This window comes from Vombatus ursinus, unplaced genomic scaffold, assembly GCF_900497805.2.
Source record: "Vombatus ursinus unplaced genomic scaffold, bare-nosed wombat genome assembly UNPS02009205.1, whole genome shotgun sequence".
In the NCBI taxonomy this organism is placed as follows: domain Eukaryota; kingdom Metazoa; phylum Chordata; class Mammalia; order Diprotodontia; family Vombatidae; genus Vombatus; species Vombatus ursinus.
In genome coordinates this window covers 60,099,342-60,124,870 of record NW_020948983.1, presented here as the reverse complement: position 1 = coordinate 60,124,870, position 25,529 = coordinate 60,099,342, and the positions used below count along the sequence as shown (strand labels likewise).

At 38.8% G+C, this 25,529-nt stretch overlaps 1 protein-coding gene across 8 annotated transcripts in view; it reads right to left on the bottom strand.

The window, feature by feature from the left end:
- Nucleotides 1–25,529, bottom strand: part of KIF23 (kinesin family member 23) — a 136,660-nt gene that overhangs the window by 45,733 nt on the left and 65,398 nt on the right. For 6 of the 8 annotated variants that reach the window (XM_027851748.1, XM_027851754.1, XM_027851750.1 and 3 more), the window contains one exon: nt 22,712–22,838. In XM_027851748.1, coding sequence (XP_027707549.1) covers nt 22,712–22,838 — 127 coding nt within the window. Of the gene's footprint in view, nt 1–3,106; nt 3,249–5,581; nt 5,679–22,711; nt 22,839–22,941; nt 23,038–25,529 lie in introns of those variants that run through there. The other 2 variants (XM_027851758.1, XM_027851755.1) reach the window with 2 other exon arrangements.

The following is a 25,529-nucleotide window of genomic DNA, read 5'->3' as shown; positions in this document are numbered from 1 at the left end:
CAAGGTACAGGTCCTATAACATGGATCATTAGTTTCACTGACAAAGAACGGTTTAGGAATATAGCTTTAATGTGAGGTTGCCAGTCAGCTCTGGTTGGTGAAAGGAGGAAGGGATATTAGAATACCAGAAACAAAAAGGAAGAAGTTGTGGGAGTAGGTACACTGTGTCATCTGGATCAATTTTTTAAAGGAATAAGTAAACCAACCCAAGTTTCTGTCTGCCCATTTAGTTCCTTAATCATTTTACTTCCTTTGTGCAGCCTTACCTAGATTATTTAGCAGAAGCAGAGTCATAAATAGAGCTGTGGTGAAATGGAATTTGCAACTTCTAACTTGGAAATGCATAGAGAAAACTATAATTTCTAGATTAGAAACCACTTCACATCTATTCTTCTAACCCATACCAGATCAGCTAGTCCCTGTGCCCAAGCAAGATGTCTATAGAGAAAACTTCCTCTGTGCCTACCCTAATCTGGTCAATAAATGAATGGCTCATTATTATTGTCCCTTGTTTAATAAGACCTGGTGGTTTCTTCTGCAACAGAGAGTAATGAAGCTATGTTAGCAGAGCTGAACAGAGATAGATGGCTTTATTCATCCTGACCATCCACTTGTTGGCTATAGTCCATGCTATCATAGCTGTCACAAAGCTGTGACAGATCAATATTTGCCATAATCTGAAATATGACTATATTAAGATAAGCAACTACCCCTCTACATGCCTAATAATAGTGACAATCTCAGCATTTACGAAAATATTATCTGTGTACAGTGAACAGCAACAAGCTGCTAAGTACTCTGGAGAAAATGGCAGTAGAAAAGGAAATCCCATGTTTTCTAGATGCATTTTGTACAGTGTGAAAAGTCCCCAGATATCTTCTTACTTTACATTGGAGAGGGAAGGTGTAGGAGGAGCAAAATTCTTTGTCAAGATTCTTTCTCTGTTCAACACATTACCAATAAGGAAGTGGCATAATTTCTTAGGTGAATGAATATGTTGCTAATAAAATGTCCAAGAGTTGGCCTTTATGAGGCAATGGGCTGTCTCCCCTTTAGTCCCTGTGCCTTCCTCCCTTCCTGCTTTCATAAACAAAGATGGCTTATTTACAATGATGGGCTTATCCTGTGCTTCACTATTTTCTTTTTAGCAGCCCTTCAGCCATTTTGTTCTTTTCTGAGCTTTATACCAAAGCAGGAGGTTAAGAAAAAAGTGAAGTGGAAGCAGAAGCTGTGTAGCACAATGGAAAGTGCTAGATTCAGCGCCAGGAGGACAGAGTTAAATTCTTTTCTCTGCCTGTGACCTTGGGCAATCCACTTAACCTCCCTTAGCCTTAGTTTCCTATTTGTAAAATGAGGAAATTGGACTCAGGGGCTTCTGAGGACTCTCCCAGCACTAAATCTGGCATCCTGTGTGATCCTATGAGGGAAATCAGAAACCAGACAAATGGTGCTAATTGATCAAAGCTCTTGGGCAAGGGAAAGGAATGGTTGTTTTAATCAAAGTCATTTTTCCAGATTCAATTAAAAGCAATATTTATTAAATACCTACCACGTGGGCAAGGCATTGCTAGGGCCTATATTCTGTGTGGAACTTGGATCCTACCCTATGGTGACAATGGATGATCAAAATGTGGCTATCATGATCATAGAGATAGCCAAATGAAGCAGTGGATAGAAAGCCAACCTAGAGTCAGAAAGACCTGAGTTCAAATTTGGCCTCAGATACTAGCTGTGCAATCCTGGGCAAGTCACTTAACCCTGTTTTTGCCTCAGTTTCCTCATCTGTAAAATGAGCTGAGAAGGAAATGGTAAACCATCCAGTATCTTTGCCAAGAAAACTCCAAACAGGGTCACAAAGAGTCAGACAGGACTGAAATAACTGAACAATAACAACAAATAATGATCATACCTAGATTCACAAAGTGCTTTAAGAACTTGTTTTATGACCGCTTTTCATGTTTAAGATTTATAAAACAGTTTTCAACACAGAAACATCATGGGGTAGACTGTGTGAGTAGTACTATTATCCCTATTTTCCAGATGAGGAAACAGAGGTTCAGAGAGTTTATTTCAACAATCATTTTATTAAGTTTTTACTCTGTGTCAGGCGATATTTACATAACTTTGCCTAAGTTACACAGCTGTTGTCACACTGGACTCAATGCAAGATCTTTGGACTCTTAAAGCCATGCTATGCTGTGCTGCCTCAGTATTTTCTAATTTTTCTTTCAGTCAGCATGGAAATCCTTACTTTGAAAGCCTAGCCACTTCCCACTCTAGCCCACCTAATTCCCAGGGAGCCATGACTCAGGGAGACAGCCATGTGCGGAAGAGGAAAGTAGCTTCTACCAGCTGGTGTCTCACACACACACACACACACACACAGAGCAAACTTAGACCTACAATCAGTCATAATTTCCAATAATAATAATAATAGCTAACATTTACATAGCACTTACTATGTGCTAGGCACTTAAAATTATTTCATTTAATCTTCACAATAACTCTAGGAGACAAGTGTTATTATCTTCATTTTACAGATGAGGAAACTGAGACAGACAGAGGTTAAATGGTTTATCCAAGGTCACAAATGTATTGAATGGCTGAGGCTGGATTGGAACTGGGAGCTTCCTGACTCCAGGCCTGATGCTCTATCCACGGTACTAACTAGCCACCTAGATCATGAAGATCACCAAAGAGTACCTCTCCCCACATCCGTATACTCCCTTAAGATAGATGTCCTTCTGTGACTTTCAGAGTTGTCTATTTGTTATTCTTACCTCATATTAAAATGTTTTCTGGAGAGAAGTAATGCCACCTACTCTTGACCTACCCTCTACACTGAAGACGGCCTTGGCTACATACATCTTATTCTGCACCAGCTTTCAATATCTCTTAATCTCGTACTGTGACCAAAGACCTTAGGGACAAGCAAACTTGAAATATCAATACAAGAAAAGAGATAGCCTGAAGTCCTCATTCCTGAAGTGTTATTTCTCTTCCCTAATCACAATATACTCCTTAATGGACACTTGCATTAGTTCCTGGAATATTTCAACCCTTCTCAAAAAGTGGGGAAAGTTAAAAATTGTTTCCTACTACTTACCAACGTAGTCAAAGAGTCCAGGTGCAAGCCTTTCAGGTAAGTGTGTAGCATATAGGAAACAAGCAAGGATGGCAATAACTGTGTGCTTTTGGTGATATGGGTTTGCTGTCTCCCCAGAACTCTCTTCCGATGATGAGAATAACTGTAGGTATTTAAAAGAAATGTCATGCCTAGAGATTGTTCATAAAGTAAGATAAATGATTGGAGAAGAATGGGTAGTGACAGTGGCCTTCATTTCTATGTATCACAGACTAACAGAAGTTCTGGAATCCATATATACCAACATGCATATGTACATATATTGGATACTAGTACTATTATCTCATTGCAAAAGGCTTTCAGCAGTTGTAGCTAAGGAGATTTGTAGATAGACTGCTGAAACTGATAGGGATTCTTATTCAAAGTGAGCCCAAAGCAAATATATTTAGTGTTTGTTTGTTTGTTTGTTTTTTCCTGTGTAGGGCAATTAGGGTTAAGTGACTTGCCCAGGGTCACACAGCTAGTAAAGGTCAAGTTCCTGAGGGCAAAATTGAACTCAGGTTCTCCTGACTGCAAGACTGGTGCTTTATCTGCTGCGCCACATAGTTGCCGTTTTCTGAACTTCAATAGCAGTTCATTTTTTGTTTCTGGGCTAAGCTTTCTCTCCAACACTTAGGTCACAACTGCATTCCAGAGTTTGCAGAGCTTTGTTAGCTTTTTGTCCAAGAGGCATGCATCAACTGCGCTGGACAGTTTGTAGATGAAGTTTTTTCCAGTTCAGACTAGTGGTGAAAAACTAGCCAGCAGCTGCTAACCCTCTCTTCAAGTTCCTGCTGATGTATCCTAGCCTTCTCTAGATCCAGGCCTCCATCTGCAGTACAGGAATCAGGCAGTAACTTTTTGGCTTCTACCAGCCACTGGTTGAAGTAATTCAGGTCATGACAGAAGTGTGTCCACTCTTCCATAGCTCTATCATATCTATACCTTTATGATCACTGTACCTTCTATTCAGACTGTCCCACTTTTCTTTCAGCTGGGTCAGTCCATCCCCAATCTGAATAGCTTCAGGACTGGAGACATCAAGTACAGTGCTGGGTAGCTTTGCATGAAGAGCTACAATCTGTTCTCCAACTTTGTTCAGGAGATCAATGATGTTTTGATGTAGTACAGCGTTGTGGTTTGTGTAACACACCTCTCCCATGGAAGCTGGACAGAAGTAGCGAGAAAACACTGCGGATATTTAGTGGTGGTGTTGTTCACTTGTTTTAGTCACGTCCAACTCTTCGTAACCCCATTTGGGGTTTTCTAGGCAAAGACACTGGAATGGTTTGTCATTTCCCTCTCTAGCTTATTTTACAGATGAGGAAACAGAGGCAAACAGGATTAAGTGACTTGCCTAGGGTCACACAGCTGGTAAATGTTTGAGGCCCGGTTTAAACTCAGATCTTCCTAACTCTAGGCCCAGCACTCTAACCACTGCGTCACCTAACTGGCATATTTTAGTGCAGCATGTACATATAAGCGCATCCTCATTTAATTGTTAAAATCTTGTATATTCTATTCACATTAAAAAGTAAAAACTAAATACTAGCTTACCCAGCATCCGGAAGCAGAAAACTCTATTACTAGGCCTTTGAGCACATCAACATAAAAAAGGTAACTTGTAAGTACTTAAAGTGCTACCAAAACCAGATTCAATTGTGCTCAGTATTGAACATTAACAAATGTATTTTATTGTATTCTAATTCTTTGAAAATTGGCAATATATGTAGGGCATGATATATCAAGCAAAAATATATTTGATTAACCATTATACTCCTGACTATTTGGAATAAAGTTTACATTTTATAATAAATGTCTCCATAATCTATATCACACCCAATTTTACACAAAATTATGTCTTATTTTGTTGTTGTTGTTGTTGTTGTAATCTTATTTTCCCAGATAGATTAGAAGCACTATGAGAACAGGCATTTTGTCATATTACTACTTTATCTCCTGTAGTGCTGAGCATAACTCCGAGCAAATCATAAGTTCCCTTTCTTCCCTGCCTTTGCCAAGTTTCCCTCTCCCAACAGCCTGTTATATTCACAATATCAACTGCTGTCTTTCAAATAAACCGTTTACATTCCTGCCTCCAAGGCTCTATTCATGCCATTCCTCTTGCCTAGAATATTCTTCCTCTTGTCTGCTTATTTAAAATGACATTCATCCTTCAAGATCAAGTTCAAGTTCCAACCATCCCAATCCATGGTGGTTTCTTTCTCCCATGAAATCATGGCACTTTACTGCCTGTAACACTCACTTGGCACTCAGTTCACGTATTGTTAATTATCTTCTCATGCACATCGCTTACCTGTCCGACTTAAAGATACAATATCTGATATGTTTTTGTTTCCTATCCAAAGCTTTGCACCTGTCATCATCTCAGTAAATATTTGTTGATTGCGATATCTTATTAGGCACTTACATAAAAACATAACTGAGCCATCATACCCTGCAAATGATGGGGATGGTGTCCCAGGAGTAGGGATATGCAAAGGCCAGGATGCGTAACAGCTTACAGAGCCTGGGCTTCTGAATTTCGAGGAATCTGGATCAAATTAGAAGAAAGGAAGTGGAGAGTAAAGAAACATTTTCAGGAAAAATGCCAAAATACATTAGGGTCAGAGATATAAAGAAAACGACTAAAGCAGTTTCATATAAATGCTTTTGTTTACATGCAAACTTTACCACCATCATTTTCAATTTCTGACAAGTGACCCCATCTCAATACTAGCAGGTGAAAAAAAATATGTCCCAATCACTTGACAAGAAACAAATGAAACAAGACTGGAGGGGATACCAGCCAAGTCAGGGAGGGAGCGAAGAGAGGGAAAAGACACACAGCGGGTCATGTCATTCAATTTCCAAAGAGCCATTTAAAATTCAAATAAGACATGAAGAACAATGACCATGTGTTCACTAGCAGAGGGGAGTAGGAGAGGATATATGCACAGACAGAGCTGAGTGAAACAGGTCAGTTAACATTTTTTTGCCTTCTGTATGTTTCTATGAAGGTTATGATGTAATTAATCAGAATCTCATCAGGTTATTACCATTAAGCTCAGTGGCTCAATTAGGCATTTAATGACTTGGGGAAGTTTTTGAAATATTTAATACATCTTTAACCCAAGTCTTAAGGAAGCAGAAATAGTATGAATCCATTGTTTCTTTTCCCCCACTACCCCCTCCAAGTCGTAAGATAGATGAAATATTAAAATGAGTGATGATAATGGCTAAAAAGGAAGGCAGACAATAGCAGGGCACAGTCAACAGTACTGCACACAGAAACAGGCTGTATTTCTGAAATTTAAGTAAATGAGAGTGGAGTTTGTCGAGTTGATAGCACAAACAGAACAGTTGACAGTAAGACATGGGGGAGTTAGGAGCAAAAAAATGGGTTGCTGCAACAAAGCAAACACCGAGGTCTCTGTTGGTAAGCCAGCCTGCCTGCAGAACTGACGTGCTGACCAGCTCTTATGGCAATCTCACAAATATAAATGAAGCTAATTGATTCAGAATGCTAGAGACAAACAGAAAACCCAACACTTAGATATGATGTATCTAGTAATATCATACCAGTGTTCTGCTGCTGCCTAAAGAGTTGTAAAGGCAAGATTATCTGACTGATCGAAACAGAGTAAAACATAGACTCTCAAGATTTATTAAGTGCCTAACTAAAAACAAAGTATTCTTTGGCCCTCTCAACACTAGCCAAATTTTAATTTTGTAGCTAGGATTTTCATCAAAATTTAAGGTCCTGTTCCCACCCCACCCTCCACTTTTGCCTTTATATCTTACCGTTTATTTCTCTGTACAACCTGCCTAAAAGTCCCACTTCTATCAAGCAAATTTTTGTACAGTTCCTTGAGAAATGATTTTTACAACTCATGTTTATATGTCCCTTTTGCAATTCTCAAAGTATTTTCAATGTTTTATCTTATTTGATCTTTACAACAGCCTTGCGAGTATTATTCCCATTTTACAAACCAGGAAAAATAAGGGTGAGAGCGATTACTACTTATCCAAGTTTACGCATCTGGTAAGCGGTAGAGCTGAGAGTAGAGCCAAGGTTGTCTGCCTTAAGTCCCTTATGCTTTTTACTACATCAGATTTCAGGCTTGCGAAGAGTCTAGAAGGCAGCTAGTCTAGTCCCCAGAGAGAATGAATGACTTGCCACCAATAAGTATAAATGTTATGCTGCACAACCAGTATGTGAACCTGTATCCTCTAATTTTAAATACAAGGCTTTTGCCAATACATCATAGCTTAATCCTACTAGTTGTGTAATTTTCCCAAAAGCCATCAAGTGCCTAATATCTAGCATTTATATAGTGCTTTAAGGTCGGCAAAGCACTTTACTTATATTATCTCATTTGATCCTTACAACAACTCTCAGAGCTAGGTGTTACTATTATCCTCATTTTGTGGATGAAGAATCTGAGACTGAGACTTTAAGACACTTGCTTACACAGTTAGTATATCAGACAGGATTTGAATTCAGATCTTCTGACTCTAAGTCCATCTCTCTCTCTCTCCCACACCTACATGTTTGTCAGCTAATACAGCTGTTCTCTATATTAATGGGTGAAAGGAATACTTTTCATGGGCTGTGGAAATCCACAGCTACCTAAAGACCTGACTTTATTTGTATTTCAACTCCTCCTATTCCAAATTTCTAATAAAACCTGCTACTAACATCCCCCTTCCTTCCCTGGCCACCAACTTGTCAATATTGTTTAAACAAAACAAAATAAAACAAAAACCAGGTTCAAGTTCAGAAAGTAAGCACTATAAAGGAAGAGAAAAAAATAGAAAGGAGGAGGAAGAATAAGGGGGGGAGGGGGAAGTATTGATAAGTCACAAAAGCTAGACTCAAAAAATCCCAAGATATTAAAAAAAAATCAGCTGTATATTTGGTCTTAAACTTCAAGATAACTAGCTTTCCTGAAGAATGGGAAATAATGGGAATTCCTAATAGTGGAAAAATTATCTTTATAACCCAAACTAAAATGGCCTTTCTGTCTAATAACCCCAGGCACCAGATAAAGAGCCACAATAATCCTAGGTTGTAATTTTAACACCACACTTCGTGAAATCCTGATGAAGTCTTTTAACTTGCTGCCCCCTAACTGAAGTATTTTTGTGTCACTTGGAAAATATCTGGGACAGTTAGGTGGCACAGTGGATAGAGAGCACCGATTCTGGAGTCAGGAGGACCTGAGTTCAAATCCGGCCTCAGACACATAACACTTACTAGCTGTGTGACCTGGGCAAGTAACTTGACCCCATTGCCTAGCCAAAAAAAAAAAAAAAAGGAAAATATCTGACTCACAATAATAGCTCTCTCCCTTAAAATCCCACTCTGATTCCTCTTTATGCTATAGAGGTAACCCTTGGTCTTTGAAGGCTATACCTCCAGAAAGTAAGATCCTAATGTTATGATGTTAGTAAGGCCTAATGAGAGACTTCATGTCTATTGTTGGAGGTGCAGACTCACAAAGTTTGGAGTAGTTCCCCATCGGACTGGCTATATTCAATATATAGCTCTCAATAGACCATCTAACAAGTTTCAGTCTTCACTGACAGAGAGAACTCCCACACTGATGAAGTCATAGGTTATATAAGTATAATAACTCATAGAATCACAGTATCCCAGAATTGAAAGGGATTTCAGAGGTGATTGAGTCCAACTAATTTAGCCTGAACAAGAATTCTTGCCTTCTATAACATACACCACAAATGTCTCACCATTGCTTTGAAGATCTCTAGTGAAGGGAAACTCACTGGATCTCCAGAGGAGGTTCGTTTCACTTTGGGATATCTAACTGTAGGGAAGTTTTCCCTTACATCATGATTAAGATGGATTCAGTACAATTTCTACCTATTACAGGGCTCATAGATTCTGCCATTTGGGGCCAGGTGGAAAAAAAGAATCTTATCAATGTGACAGCCCTTTAACTATATGAAGACAAATATTCTCTTCTCCAGGCAGAAGTTATGTGGCCCAGTGGATAGACCACTGGGCCTGGAGTCAGGAAGACCTGAGTCTATCCAGTCTCAGATACTGAGTAGTAGTGTAACCTTAGGCAAGTCATTTTAACCTCTGCCTTGGTTTCCTCATCTGTAAAATGGAGATAATAATAGCATCTACTTCTCAGGGTTGTTTTGAAGATTAAGTAAATATTTGTAGAGCACTTAGTACAGTGCCTGGCACATAGTTGGTGTTTAACAAATACTTGTTCTCATATCACCCTTCACTTCCTCCTAAACACAATGGGGGATCATAGGAATCATACGTCTAGACCCAGATGGGACTTCAAATGACCATCTAGTCCAACCATATCTCCCCCAACGTAGTATCACTTTAAAAATAACTAATCCAAAGCCTAGGGCACCAGATCTTTCAAGCAAATCTGGTGTGGCAGTATCTCAGGGCCCTTCACTGTCCTAGTCACACTCTGTAAAATTTTGCACTTATACCAATGTCCTTACGAGAATACAGAGACTAGAATTTAACACAATACTACAGCTGTGTAGGCCTGGCTAGAACAGTTGTAGACACTATGCCTCAATGCAGCCTATGATTGCATTAGCTTTCTTGGCTACTATGCTACCCTGTTGATTCACACTTAGCTGCAGTTTACTAAAACGCCAGATCTTTTTCAGATGCATTGCTGTATAACATGTATGTATGTGTGTATATATATATACACATATATATGTATATACACATATATACATATATGTATATGTATGTATATGAAGTTTATTTTTTGAGTTCAAGTTTAAGACTTTACATTGATCCCTACCTAAATTTCATCTTTTTTTGATTTAGTCCCAGTGTTCTAGGCTGTCAAGATCTTTTTGAATTCTGACTGCCATAAAATATTAGCTCTGTGATCCTTTCAACTTTGGATTATCTATACATTTGAAAAGCATGTCATCTTTGCCTTTATTCAAGTCATTGATCAAAATGTTAAAATTGCTCAGGGCCATGCGCAGATCTTTGCTGGGAGCAGTCCATTAAGGACATCCAAGTTGACATTGAACCGTTAATGACTACTCTTTGGGTATAGCCATTCAACCAGTTTTAAAGCCATTTTCAAATTATGCTATCCCTAACCCACAGTTCTTCATCTTTTCTACACAAAGACTTGGTCAAATGCTTTGCTACAATCTCCAGATAAACTCTCAATATTCAACTGAATCTATTAAGTCATCAATGTAGAAGCTCCCTTAGGACAGATCATCACTCATCCACACATGTCCATCCTGTGAAATTCAGCCATGTCCTCCAAAAGTTCACTAGAGTGACTCCCAAGGTGCTAGAGGTCTCCTTGCTAGAGGTCTTCTCTTGACATCAGTAGGGGACCAATGGAACACTGGCTGTCCACTTATTACCCCTCACTCTTGCCATGTCACCAGTCCATGTTCTTTTCCTATCATTCTTTATACGTGTATTTCTGGTGCCTAGCACCATGCTCAACACATAGTAGGAGCTTATCAAATACTTGTTGATTGATCAATTGACCATACATATCCCTGATAACATCCTTTACTCTTGTTCTTCAAAGCTCTTCATTGATTACATGCTGCAGTCTGTTCATATCCACCTTGTACCTTTCCATTGTCCTCCATGTAATACTCATTTTTAATTCTTTGAAACTTTTATATTTCATGCCTTTTTGTTTTTTTGCTAGGCAATGGGGTTAAGTGACTTACCCAGAGTCACACAGTTAGTACTGATAGACAAGCTCTATAGTTTATCTATTCAAATATATGTCATTATCTAGGCAACAGACAATAATCCAAGTAATAAAATTATTCTACTTGCTCTTTCCTACATGATTAGGCCTCAGCCTTGTAAGTGGCTGAGAATCTCTTCCATGAGGCTCTGCAATGTTCTAGGGCTTCATGCAACCAGCACAATGTCATATGCAAACAGCAAAACTAAAGAACCTCACCATCCACAAAGAATCCAACGGCTCTACAACTTGGATTCAGTATTGGATCTCCTTGATCCCAAAGGCACACATCTTTAGCAAGCATACATCTCTCTGTTTCAGCCTTGCCTAATGTTTATGATCTGTGGATTGCTGAACAGAGTTATTTCTGTTATGTCTTTCAAGTAATCTTGAATGATTTTAATGTGTGGATGGAAGACATTTAGTTGGATAGGAGTCTTTAAGATTGCATTGTCCTCTCCCAAATCAAATCCTTTTTCATAATCAACAAAAAATAGGCAAATTGGATCTATAACTTTCAGTTAATTATGAAATTGTAAAGGTATGGTCCATTGTTGAATATTGCTTGTGAAAGTTTTCTTGTTCTCTACTAATATCCTCACTGAGGAGGTACATAAAAATTTTGTGTAGATGGCAGACCACTAGGCATATCAAGCAGTAGTTGATGTTTTCTTGATCACTTTTTTTTGGTTTGTTTGTTTTTTGGTGAGACAATGGGGTTAAGTGACTTGCCCAGGGTCACACAACTACTAAGTATCGTGTGTCTGAGGCTGAATTTGAACTCAGGTCCTCCCGACTCCAAGGTTGGAGCTCTATCCACTGTGCCACATAGCTGCCCCTTGATCACTTTTTAAAAAAATATATTATCAAGGTCTGAGGTTTTTTCCACACACTTTTGGTATCTCCCTCTCCCCCACACTTCAGATACTTTGTATGTTGATCCGTCAGCACTCTCACAATTGTCTCTCCTTCAGCACATATCTCTATATATACTTGGTCCAATACAGATGTTTTTTCCATCTATATTCTCCTCCGTGCTATTTCTAACTCTCCTATAAGAACATCTGCAGCTGTAATAGTAAAGTCCAAGTGTGCTGGCTCTACTGTCCTTAATGGTGAGAGTAGTTTTTTTTAATAGTAACCTTTACAAATCTTTTCCATTTTTATTCTATTAATTGTCCTGTTTCCATACTTAAAACACAGAGGATACTGGTAAGGTATAACTAAAGAATTCTCACACTCTAGAAACCTTTTCAGGGATTACTAGACGTTTTTATAGTATCTCTAACTTTGCAAGTGTTTTTTTTCCCCATTAACTCTGTGAAGAAATATAAATACTGCTATTGCAATTTTACAAGATGGAAAAGTTGAAACTCATTTTTCTAGGGTCACAGGGAAAATAAATGTTGGAACAAGATGTTAAGTGACAAAGAATCATAAATCTAGAGCTAAAAGGGTCCTCAGAGGCTGGCTGCCTAGTCTAACCTCATTTTACAGATGAATAAACTGAGGCCCAGGGAAGGACATGATTTGCCAAAGGTCCTCTGACTCCAGTCATTGCTCTTTCCACTGTACCATGCTGCCTACAGAACACAGACCTAGGTCTCTTATATCTCCAAGATCACTGCTTTTTTCACTAATTGATGCATATTGTCTCCTGGGAAGCAATGCTGCTTCTGTCGTCCCTGAAGAGGGATGGACATCCTTCACCACTCTCATGTATAAAAAAATTTTAATCAGTTAATGTTTACAAAACACAAGAGTCAGTCATGTGACTCACAATGTGACTTACAATGGATTTAAATCAGGTTATATTATTTTGAAATCTGGCTGGCATCAGATTCTGAAAGACTTGCTATTAGATTAGCTATCCCATGGCAGATACATAAGGCCATATATAGCACAAAGAAGCCATGAATGTCAGAATCTGAGGAGATCTTAATCATCTGGTTAATTCTACTCATTTTATAGATGAGGAAGCTGGAACCCAGAGAGATGACCTGCCTATCATTGTACTAGTTAATGGGATTAAAATTCAAATTTAATTCCTAGTTCAATACTTTTTCTTTTATGCTAGAACCTCAGGCTTAGTAGGGACCATCTAGTTCAATCTGTACCTAATTAGCAATTCCCTGTACAACATTCCCCTCTCAAGTAGTTATTCAGCATTCTTGCCCAGGGTCAGCTAGTAAGTGTCTAAGATTGGATTTGAACTCATGAAGAGGAGTCCTCTGCTTCAAGCGTGGTGCTTTTTCCACTGTGCTACCTACCTGCCCCTAAGATCTATGTCTAGCCACCGGACCCAGATGGCTCAGGAGGAAAGAGTGAGGCTGGTGACTTTGGACAGCCCTGCTTCACTTAAATCCAATTCACCTGTAAGTCAAGATATCACCTTCCTCATGTCATTGGTCCTCTTTGAGAATGAAAGACAACAATTTAGCATTCACTTGAAGTGAAGGAGGACCCTCTATCCAAAGTGGCAGCCCGTTTGACTTTTGGACACTTCTAATACTTAGATTTTCCTTACATGGAGCTGAAATCTGCCTCAGCAAACTTCATCAATTACTTCCAGTTGATCCTCTGGGGTCAAGTAAAACAAATCTACTTTACACCCTGTTCCACATGGCAGTCTTCCTGGTAAGGAGAGCTATCATATCTCTCCCTCCAATCTTCTCTAAGCTAAACATCCACATTTCCTTCAGCTGGTCCTGTTATTTCAAGGTTTTTTCATCGTCCTGGTCACCTACTTCTTTTCTCAGGTGGGACCCACCGCATGACACCAGATCACTAAGTAGACTGCATCCGGGAACATGGGCTATTAGGATTTCCTATTCTATAAGCGACCTTTTACATTGGGAGAATTCAAATGTTGATCATCTCTCCTCTTGTCACTCAAATCAGTACACATGCTTCATTGCCTTCAGGCCTAGTTAAGATCCACTTGATCCTACCTAAAAACTAAAAATTTGCTCTATATTTTCCTCTTGCCCTGACATAACTCTTATTTTCAAGGTGACAAAATCATAGAATCATAGTCAGAAAAAAGCTTTTGTTATTTTCTGTGGTCCCTGCCCCTTCACTCCAAGGACAGGATGGTGACTTGGCCACTTACACTTACTTGGCCATTCACAAAACTATGGATTTCCTGGGATTCTAATCAATATTTCGCCCATTGTGGAAGGTGACCTCGATTAAGTGCTTCTGCAAAGGTGAGTAGAATGATGGTCTTCAGCTGCAAAACTGATCCTAAAAGGAAAGAAAAAGAGGAAAGAGACAGCAATAGAGGAAAGGAGGAGGAGAGGTGGAAGCTGGGCAGAGAAAAAGACTTAACAACTACATTGCAAAAAGAGGCCACTTCTATCTCCCTGCTGAGGAAGTGGGGAGAAGTTATGATAATCAAGGTAGGGGTAGGAGGGGGGTCTCACTTTACAACTTGTTTTGTCATCCTAGAATATCAGACTCAAAAGAATCATTTAGTTCACATGCCCAAAGGGCTATAAAACTGTGCATGCCCTTTGATCCAGTAATACCATTACTAGGTTAGTATCCCAAGGAGATCATAAAAAAGGGAAAAGGACCCACATATACAAAAATATTTATAGCAGTTCTTTTTATGGTGGCAAAGAACTGGAAATTGAGGGGATGACTATCAATTGGGGAATGTCTGAATGTGATGTATGAATGTACTGTAATACTATTTTGCTATAAGAAATGATGAGCAGGTGGATTTCAGAAAAACCTGGAATGACTTACATGAACTGTTGCTGAGTGAAGTGAGCAGAACCAGGAGAACACAGTTAACAGCAACATTGTGCAATGATCAACTCTGATAGACTTAGCCCTTCTCAGCAATACAATGATCCAAGACAATTCCAAAAGACTCATGATGGAAAATGCTAACCACATGCAGAGAAAGAACTATGGAATCTAAATGCAGATGGAAGCATACTATTTTCTCTTTTTTTCTCTTTCTTGTGATTTTTCCCTTTCATTCTGATTCTTGTTTCACAACATGACTAATGTGGAAATATGCTTAACATGATTGTACATGTATAACCTATGTCAGATTACTTGCTCTCTTGGGGAGAGGGGAAGGGAGGGAGAAAAATTTGGAACTCTAAATTTTACAAAAATGAATGTTGAAAACTATCTTTACATGTCATTGGAAAAAAATAAAATGCTATTAAGGAAAGAAAAGAATCATCTAGTTCAACCTCATTTATAGAAGCAGTTGGGGCCCTAATCCCAGCAAAGTAGAGAGATATCTAAGGGCCCATTTCAGGATAGCAAAACAACTCTCTTCCCTTGATAGGCCTGTGATCTAAAAAAACACAGATTTAAAAAAAAAAGCTTCTCTTTCTTTGTCCCCAAAAAAGGATAGAGGAGTTCCAAAAAGTCAGTATTACCTTTAGGAATCCCATTGTTAAATACGCTACAGGTAAAATCTTATGACAAGGAACCCCAGGAGGCTATACATATCCATATCTTGTTAAAATGGAATTTTAGAATATGAAACTACACTGCCTGAAATATGTAGGCCACTAAATCTTTAAAAAAACAAACAACAACAACAACAAAAAAAACAATCCGAAAACCTTTCTGTCCCATGGAGATCTCTTTTGGTTACAGATTGTGTTTCATTTTACCTTAATACTGTTTGAAGGAAGCGGCTGATATTTATTTCATGTTCCAGTAGATAGCTTATAGGAACAATGTTTTGTTGATCTCATTAACAATAATGTATCCTTAGGGGCAGCTAGGTGGTGCAGTGGATAGAGCATCAGCCCTGAAGTTAGGAGGACCTGAGTTCAAATCTGCCTTCAGACCAAACACTTGGGCAAGTCACTTAACCCCGATCGCCTCACTAAAAAAACAAACAAACAAAAAATAATGTACCCTATAAAACAAATTCTTCTTTTTTCTGGTCCCAGTCCATGTAGCATTCCTACTCTATAAAAGACAGAATATGGATCATAGCTTTAGAGTTTGAAGAGATGGTAGAAGTCATTTAATCCAATTCCTTATATTACAGATAAAAAAACTAAGGCCTAAAGAAATTAAGAGACTTGCCCAAGGTCACATAGGTAGCAAGTATCTTAGCCAGGCATCAAAATTTGGTCCTCTGACTCCAAACCCAGCATTCTTCCCATCACCTTTCATGCCCTTTGAACTATCAGTGCTCCCCTATCTAAGTGAGAGGGAGAAAAGCTGAGCTTGATAACTAGTTCTTCATAGATTTTTTTTGGTGGTGGGGGAGGGAGGTGAGTGAGTGGGAGAGTACTTCTTTAAATAGAAACTCTTCAACTCTCTTTGACCTCCTTAAGCCCTAAAAACATCCAAATCACCCACTAAAACAAAATAATAAATACACACAAACACAAAATAATAGAGTGTAGAGAAGGAAAAGGATTAAGAGCAATGAATGCATGACCCCTTTTTTTTCCCCCCGACTAGCTCCAGAGCTCTTCTTTTCAGTTGGTCATTCCCTACCAGAGAGATTAAATATTTGGCTCTGTTTTATTAGAGGAGCATAAATTTAAAATTGTAAAAGATGTCATCCAATCCGCTCACACTTTGCAGATGAGGAAACTGAGGGCCCAAAGTGGCTCTGTGACTTGTTAGATATCACATAGGTACTGAATCACAGAGCTAGGATTAGCCCTTAATGATACATGCTGTAATAGAATGACGTTGCTTTTTTTTTTTTGACTTGCTGATAAATAGACTTTTCACAGTTTAATAGTTTTTTTTTGCTTTTTAAATTTAAATTTTTTATTCTGAACTTAACAGCAAATAAAATGAACATTTTCATACACACAGTAGAACAAAAAAAGATTTTACATAAAATTGCAATTGTGTACAAATTGCTTTTCCTTTAAGACATATAATAAATTCAACATGTAATTTTCAAAGCTGTTCAGTGTGTGTTTATAATGCTTTCTGGCCTTCTGTTTGGTCTTGTGTGTGTGTGTGTGTGTGTGTGTTTTGTATATATATATATATATATATATATATATATATATATATATATATATATATATATATATATATAAAATGCTTCAAGTACGCTTCTCTTTTTTTTGTGGGGGGGTACCCTATCCTAGTCCCTCACAACTCTTAAATTGAAAAGAAAAAAGAAATGGAAAACCCTAATAACATATATGCATAGCTAAGCCAAAGAAATTACCATACTAGCTATATCCAAAAATGTATGTCTTATTCTGCACCAGAGGGTCATCACTTCTTTGACAGGAGGTGGATAGCATGTTTCATCATTAGTTCTCTGAAATCATGAGTGAACATTGAATCGATCAGAACTCTTAAGTCTTTCAAAGTTGTTTCTCTTTACAATGTTGTTGTCATTGCAGAAATTGTTCTCCTGGTTCTGCTCACTTCATTCTGCATCAGTTCATACAGGTCTTCCCCAGATTTTCTGAAACTTTCCCTTTCATCTTATGATGTAATATTCCATTACCTCTATACTACCTCACTTGATGATCTCATCAGCTCCCATGGATGTAATCACCATCTCTCTGCTGATGATTCTCAAATCTACCCATCCTGCCCCACCTTCTCTGCTAACCTCCAGTCTTGCATCTCCAACTGTCTTTCAGACATCTTGAACTGGATGTCCAGTAGGCATCTTAAACTAAATATGTCCAAAACAAAACACATTATTATCTTTCCCCTTAACCTATACCCCTCTCCTAACTTCTTTATTATTGTAGAGGGCAACACCATTCTCCTAGTTCTTCAGGCTTGCAACCTAGGAGTCGTTCTCAACTCTCACATCTCTCACCTCCCCATACACACAATCCAATCTGTTGCCAAAGCCTGCTGATTTCATCTTTGTGACACTTCTTAAATATAACCCCCTTTTCTCTTCTAATACTGCTAATACCACTCTAGTGAAGGCCCTCATCACCTCATCAGCTCAGCCAGCTGTTGGATTTGCCTGCCTCAAGTCTCTCCCCACTCTAATACATCCTCCATTCAGGAACCAAAGTGATTTTCCTAAAGCACAGGCCCAGTTGTGTGTGTCACACACACACACACACACACACACACACACGCACACACACACACACACCCTCAATAAACTCTAGTGGCTCTCTGTCACCTCCAGGATCAAATACAGAATCTTCTGTTCTGATTCTGAATGTTGAAAACTATCTTTACATGTCATTGGAAAAAAATAAAATGCTATTAAGGAAAGAAAAGAATCATCTAGTTCAACCTCATTTATAGAAGCAGCTGGGGCCCTAATTCCAGCAAAGTAAAGAGATATCTAAGGGCCCATTTCAGGATAGCAAAACAACTCTCTTCCCTTGATAGGCCTGTGATCTAAAAAAACACAGATTTAAAAAAAAAAGCTTCTCTTTCTTTGTCCCCAAAAAAGGATAGAGGAGTTCCAAAAAGTCAGTATTACCTTTAGGAATCCCATTGTTAAATATGCTACAGGTAAAATCTTATGACAAGGAACCCCAGGAGGCTATACATATCCATATCTTGTTAAAATGGAATTTTAGAATATGAAACTACACTGCCTGAAATATGTAGGCCACTAAATCATTCAAAGTCCTTTATCACGTAGCTCCCTCCTACCTTTCTAGGCTTCTCATACCTTACTCCCTGACATGTACTCTTCAATATAGTGGCACTGGCCTTCTGACTATTCCACAAACAAGATACTCCACATCTTGGCTACTGTAATTTTCTCTAGCTGTCTTCCATGCCTGGAATGCTTTACCTCCTCAGTTCTACCTATTGCCTTCCCTGACTTCCTTAAGTCTCAACTAAAATCCCATCTTTTACAGGAAGCCTTTCCCAACCCCTCTCAATTCTAATGCCTTCTCTCCGTTAATTATTTCCTATTTATCCTCTGTATAGCTTGTTTATATATAGATTGTGAGCTCCTTGAGGGCAGGGACTGTCTTTTACCCCTCTTGTGGCCCTAGCTTTTAGCACAGTGCCTGGCACATACATGGTTAGCTGGTTAGCTAAACATTTATAAATGTTTACTGATTGATAGATTGGATTCATTTACCTAATCTGTTCAGCCATTCCCCAATTGATGGGCACCCCCTTCATTTCTAGTTCTTTTCTAAAACAAAAAGAGCTAGTATATTTTTGAACATATGGGTCCTTTTCCTCTTTGATCTCTGTGAAGTAATTGATATCACTAGTCAAAGGATAAGCACAGTTGAGTGACTTTGGGGGCATAGCTCCAAATTACTTTCTAAAATGACTGGACCATGTTACTATGCCCATTTTCCCACAGCCCCTCCAACAAATGGCATTTTCCTGATACGAGATGGAACTTCAGAGCTGCATTTCTCTGTTAATGATTTAGAGAATTTTTTCATATTGATTTTTTCATAGCTTGGATTTCTTTCATTGAAAACTGGAAAGCTTTTAACAATTTGAAGAGGTGGAAAATGGCATTATTTTTTATTCCCTTCAGGGAACTGAAGTTACTTTTCTCAACCCACTTGTTGACCATTCTACAAATAAAGGGCTGAGCCATTGTAAGAAGGGAAGAGGAAGACCATATGAAAGGGTCAAGTTGAGTAGAACGTCTTTGACAAACATCGTAACATTAAATTCATAGAATATTAGAGCTAGAAGGGACCTCAGAAGTCCTTTAAGCCACCTCCCTCATTTTACAGAATAAGCTTTAGTGGGTCACTGAATCTCTCTGGGCCTCAGTTCTCTCATCTGTAAAATAAGGAAGGTGGCTCTGTTAGTCTACTGATTCCTAATCCTAGTGTTCTTTTCACCAATACACCCTCTATGGACTTTACTTCATATTCTCTCTCTGTCCCAGAAAAAAAAATGGAATTAAAACCTGAAGAAAATGGAAAACAAAACATTGAAAGAATAATAGGAGAAAGTGATAAACACAGAAAGGGAAGGAAAAGAAATGAAGAAGAAACAGAATCTAAAACAACAAAAATAAGCTCCTTGCTTGAATTCCAAGAATATTCATATCCTTGAAAGGTCACAAAATCATGGCTTTGCAGGCCTCCTCTACTCTCAGTATTTCCCAGTTCTTTTCTGCCACCTTTGGCTAAAGTCCCTATGTGGCACAGTCTACTACTTTTTTGACCCGGTTTGGCCTCTTCTGTTGTTTAAGATAAAAAAGAAGTAGAGCAATGCAGGTAAGCTGAGGCTGCTGGGAGTTGACATGGATCTGCCCAGTAAGTAAACAGAAATACTCTATTCTATTTGACTTGGGGACATTTACAGAAAACTCAAGGTCTCAAGAAGATCCTTGGACTGGACACCAGAGCACCTTTGCCAAGCAATCTTTGCAAATCTTTACAAAGATATTGACATGTCACATCAAACTCCCCTCCAAAAAAAAAAGTCCCAACAGCTGAAGGCCAACTGACCCATTCCCAGTTAGAATGAAGGTGGAAATAATACAACCTGGTGGTTTGTTGGTGAGTTACAAAAAGCCTACAAAACTTTTGTTATTTTCAGAAAGTTAAAAACTCATGTAATGCAATTTCATGGGAAAGTAGCACTCAGTCATTAACTTAATAAATCAAATCTTCCCCTATCTTTTTCCTCCTCCATGAAGCATTAGTCGACTATCCCCAGCCTACAATTATCTTTCCCGCCTCTGAATTCTGAGAATGATAGGACTGTTAAAGGGATCTCAGAAATAACCTCGTTCAATCTCCTCATTTACAGATGAGAAAACTGAAACCCAGTTTTATGGTCTGAGATAGTACTAGAAGCCAGTTTATCAACTCCCAATCTAGTGTTCCTTGGATTACACTACACTGTCTGGGTCACTCACTTGACATTAATCATGTATTGCCTCAGTGACATCTTTTGTTCATAATTACCCTCATTAACAAATTTTTTATCTTTTCAACTGAACTGTAAGCTTTTTGAGGGGAGTAACTGTGTTTTAAGTATGCGTTCCCATCTCTCTTAGCTAACCAGTACCTACTTCTATTTATTTTGTATATTTTTACATATCCTTAAATGAGTACAACCTATTTTCCCCAGTAGAATGATGTGTGCCCTTCCTTGAGGGCAGGGACTGTTTATTTTTCGCCTTTTGGTTCCCAGCATCTAACATAGTCAGTGCCTGGCACATGGCGATTCTTAATAAATGCTTGTTGATTGATTTGACTGAGATCCTTGAGAAGATGGGGGGGAGGAAAAAATACCTTAATAGCTTATTTAATTTATAGCCAGGATGGATCATCCTTTCCAGCATTCCTCTATTTCCTAAAAGATTTTTTTCTGGGACCACTGTGTACTCTAGGATGATAAAGTGGGGGAAAAGAGGCTGCCTAGGGATATTTTCAAGAGAACACAGCAACCTCTAAATCAGCATCTTACAGAGAGAAATCAAGAGAGGATATTTAAACTAGAAGATATTCACTCATGGAAAATAGCAACAGTATTGGCTCAGGACAGTAAGGGGGACACATGTTGTGACAAAAATCCTGAGACTATCCAAAAATCCATAGTGCTTTTTCCAAAAACTAGTCCATCCGGTATGCAAAAGACACATACTTTCTTCCCAGTCTCAATAAGACTTAACTTATTAATCATTTTATTAACATTAATATTATTAACCATTTTTATCACATCCTATCTAGAGTCACAGAGGCAGTCTGAAGTAGAAACAGGACTTGAATCCAGCTCTTCTGATTCTAAGGCCTGCTTTTAGTATCATAGATGCTACCACAGATTTCTGGTGCTAAAAGGATCCTGAAAGGTCATCTAGTTTAGCCCCATCATTTTACAGCAAAGAAACTGAGACCCAGAGAGGTGAGGAGTATTTTCCCCCTAAGCTCACACAAATGATCAAGGGCAAGGCTAGGATTTGAAATCAGGTCTGGTGACCCCAAGTTCAGTTCAGGATGCCAAGTGCAGCACTGTTTTCTCTGTATCAGACTTCCTCTCCATGGAAAATAAAGTTTGGTGCTGGAATATAAGAAAAAAAGATGACAGAAATTCCCTGCCCCCTCATAATTTTGTGGGGAGTCCTATATAGTAATATAGAGAATGATACAAATACTCAAGTGCCTGTGGGGAACTCCCCAGGTTACCCCCAAGTGGTAGCTACACACATTAGAACCAGTTTGTGACTTCGTAAATGATTCCTAAAGAGTTACCTGAAAAATACTAGAAGTTTAGTGACTTGTCCAGGACCACTTAGCTAGTAATTGTCAGAGGCAAGGATTTGAAGCCAAGTTTTCATGATTCCAAGGCCAGTATCCTACCCGTTACACCCCCTATGATGCCTCTACATGATACTACAGGCAAAAGTAAGGATTCTCATGTGGAGTTCCAGACCTGTCCTCTATAACTAGGTATACTAAGTAGAGAACAGAACAAGATGGGGCATTGGAAATCCATGGAAACCTAATTCAACCTGGACATCAGCTTGCCATGTTCAAGTTAGGTAGAACTGCTATTTGACCCCAGACCTATACTTGCCATTGTTGACTTAGACCTGGAAAGACTTTCAGAGGTTTAACCCCTTTATTTTACAGATAAGGAAACTGACTCCCAGAAAGGTGAAGTGTCTTCTTCCTCAAGGTCATATAGGCAGTAAGTACTGAAGATGAAATTTGAACTCAAGTCCTCCAACTCCAAATCCAGTGTACTATTCTACCTTCCCACTTAAGAGTCTCAATATGCCCCCTCCTCCTGGGCTCTAGCACCAATTGTACCAATTTAGTCATTCCATGAGTGAGACCCATTATTCTGCTTCTCCTTTTTTGCTTTTCTTTCAAACCATCTGAACAGTTAATAGCTGTAAGGCAGCCAATGCCCCCCTAGAGAAAAAGGATACCAAGGATACCTGGAGTAGCAGGAAAGTCCGATGCTTAAAATGGTATTCAGCACGGCCAGGGACACAAAGTAGTGATGGAAGGTGGTACAAACCAACATGGCAGGAAATGAGTATGCAGAATAGGCTATGGCAGAACCTGTTGATGTAAGTGGTAGATAGATAGATGAGTCCCATGAAGGAATTATTTTTGGAGAGTAAAAACTTCATATTTTACAATTTCGTGGGAAAGTAGCACTCACTCATTAACTTAATTAATCAAATCTTCCCTCTGCTTCTTTCCACTTCCATGAAGCACTGCTTGACTACCCCCAGCTTACAGTGATCTTTCCCACCTCTGAGTTCTGAGAATGATATAAAATGTTAAAGGGATCTTAGAAAAGGAACTTAGATTTGGTGAGATCTAATTCCCTAGGATGATTGTATAGAGGATACAGAACTCAACACTAATTATTCCCATCTCCCATGCCTTTGCACATGTTCTTCGCAACCTCCTAAAGTGCCTTTCTCCCCTCCTTCAAGTCCCAGGTCAAGTCCTATAACACTTATCATTCGTACTATTCCTAAGTTACTTTTCGTATTTTTATTTATTTTTTTTTAGGCAATTGGGGTTAAGCGACTTGCCCAGGGTCACACAGCTAGTGTCTGAGGTCACATTTGAACTCAGGTCCCCTTGACTCCAGGGCTAGCTGCCCTTTTTTTTTTCTGTATTTTTATTTTATTTCCTAAGTTATTTTTCACACAATGCCTTGTGCTGCCAATCTTTCCACATACAACTTCCTTCCACCTCCCCTCCCACCCCCATCCTGCTTAACCAAAGGTTCCTTGGGGGTAATGGCCTTTTCATGTGCTTCTTTGAATTCATGAATGCATAAGCAGCACACTGCCTTGCACACAGCAGATAATCAGCACCTGTTATTTTAAGGTTTGATGTTTGTCCCACTTTTTTCCCCGAAATTTATATGACCCCTTCTTCCTCCTGAATTCCTTTAGTTCCTCCTTGTCATCTGTACCACATAAATAGGCCTAGAATATGCTCTATTGTCCTCCATTTAATATGTATGTGTCTTCTCTCCCTAACCAGTTAGTAGGTGCTTTCAGAGGATGGTCTCTGTGTTACACTTTCATATTCCCCACAGCACCCATTACAGTGTTAAGATGTAGTTGGTGCTCAATACATGCTGATTGACTGACTAACTGAAGTAGTTATTGTTGTTGTTTTGTTGTTCAGACATTTCAGTCCTGTCTGACTTTGTGACCCCATTTGGGGTTTTCTTGGCAAAGATGCTGGAGTGGTTTGCCATTTTCTCTTCCAGCTCATTTTACAGATGAGGAAACTGAGGCAAACAGGGTTAAATGACTTGTCCAGAGTCACCCAGCTAATGTCTGAGATCAGATTTGAACTCAAGAAGATGAGTCTTCTGGATTCCAAGCCCAGCCTCTAGCCACTGCATTACCTAGTTGCTGATTAATGGAAGGACAACATTATAGGATGATAGATAAAATCTAGAAGGTACCTTCAAAGTCAGCTAGTTCAAGGATTCTTAACTTAGGGTCCATGAACCTGTTTTTTTTGATGTTGTTGTTATTGTTGTTGTTTTTGTTTTTGGGAGGCAACCAGGGTTAAGTGACTTGCCCGGGGTCACACAGCTAGTAAGTGTCAAGTATCTGAGGCTGGATTTGATCATGAACCTGTTTTAAAACATATTTTGATAACTATATTTCAGTACAATTGGTTCCTTCATAATCCTATATATTCTATTTGATGCATCATTATGAAAAGAGTTTCTCATAGGATTCATCAGGCTGCCAAAGGGATCCATGACACAAAAAAGGTTGATAACTCCTGGTCCTTATTTGACTGTTGAGGCAACTGAGACATGAGTGAAATATGCCCAAGGTCATGCAGGTTGTAAACAGCAAAGCAGGATTTGAACCCAGGTTCACTGACACCAAATCTAGCGCTCTTTACACTGCACCAATGTGTGAAGGTTAGGCTTTACTGCAGGTACCTTAAAAGGTGTGCAGAGGTTGTCACATAACAGCTGGCAAAGAGCTTTGTGTAGTCTCCTTTACTGAAGCTTTTCTTTTTTTTGTTTTTGTTTTTGGTGAGGCAATCGGGGTTAAGTGACTTGCCCAGGGTCACACAGCTAGTAAGTGTTAAATATCTGAGGCCAGATTTCAACTCAGGTCCTCCTGACTCCAGGGCTGGAGCTTTATCTACTGCACCATCTAGCTGCCCCTGAAGTAATTATTTAATTTAATGTTTACTTTATTTACTTTTACTTTAGTATTCATTTACTTTATTTAAGAACAGTCTCTTTCTGACATTCAGATATGTCACATCCTGTTTATGGGAACCTGGGAACATAAACAATAGGTAATTTTGCCGGGTTTCCTTCTTAGATTTAGGCTTTTAAATTTTTTTAAAAAGCTTTAGCTCAGGTTCTATCCTTTATAGCAGTGGTATCAAACTCAAACAGAAACAAGGACCAATTTAAAAAAAAAACCCACATACATCATCGATGTTCTATTGTATTCTAATTTATTTTGTTAAATAATTTCCAATTACATTTTAATCTGGTTCAGGCCACACTTGGGACTGTTGAGGGCAGCATTCTGTTTAACACTTCTGCTGTGTAGGACAGTTTGACCACTCTGAGCCAGGTGGGCTAAGATCCAGGTTATTTTTTAAGGACTTTAAATTTCTTAAAACCCTATGTCCTAGAGAGCTAAAAGGATAACAACTTTAGAACTAGAAGGGAATTTAGTGGATATTTAGCCCAACTCTTTTTTTTTTATAATTGAAGACACTAAGGCTCAGAGAAGG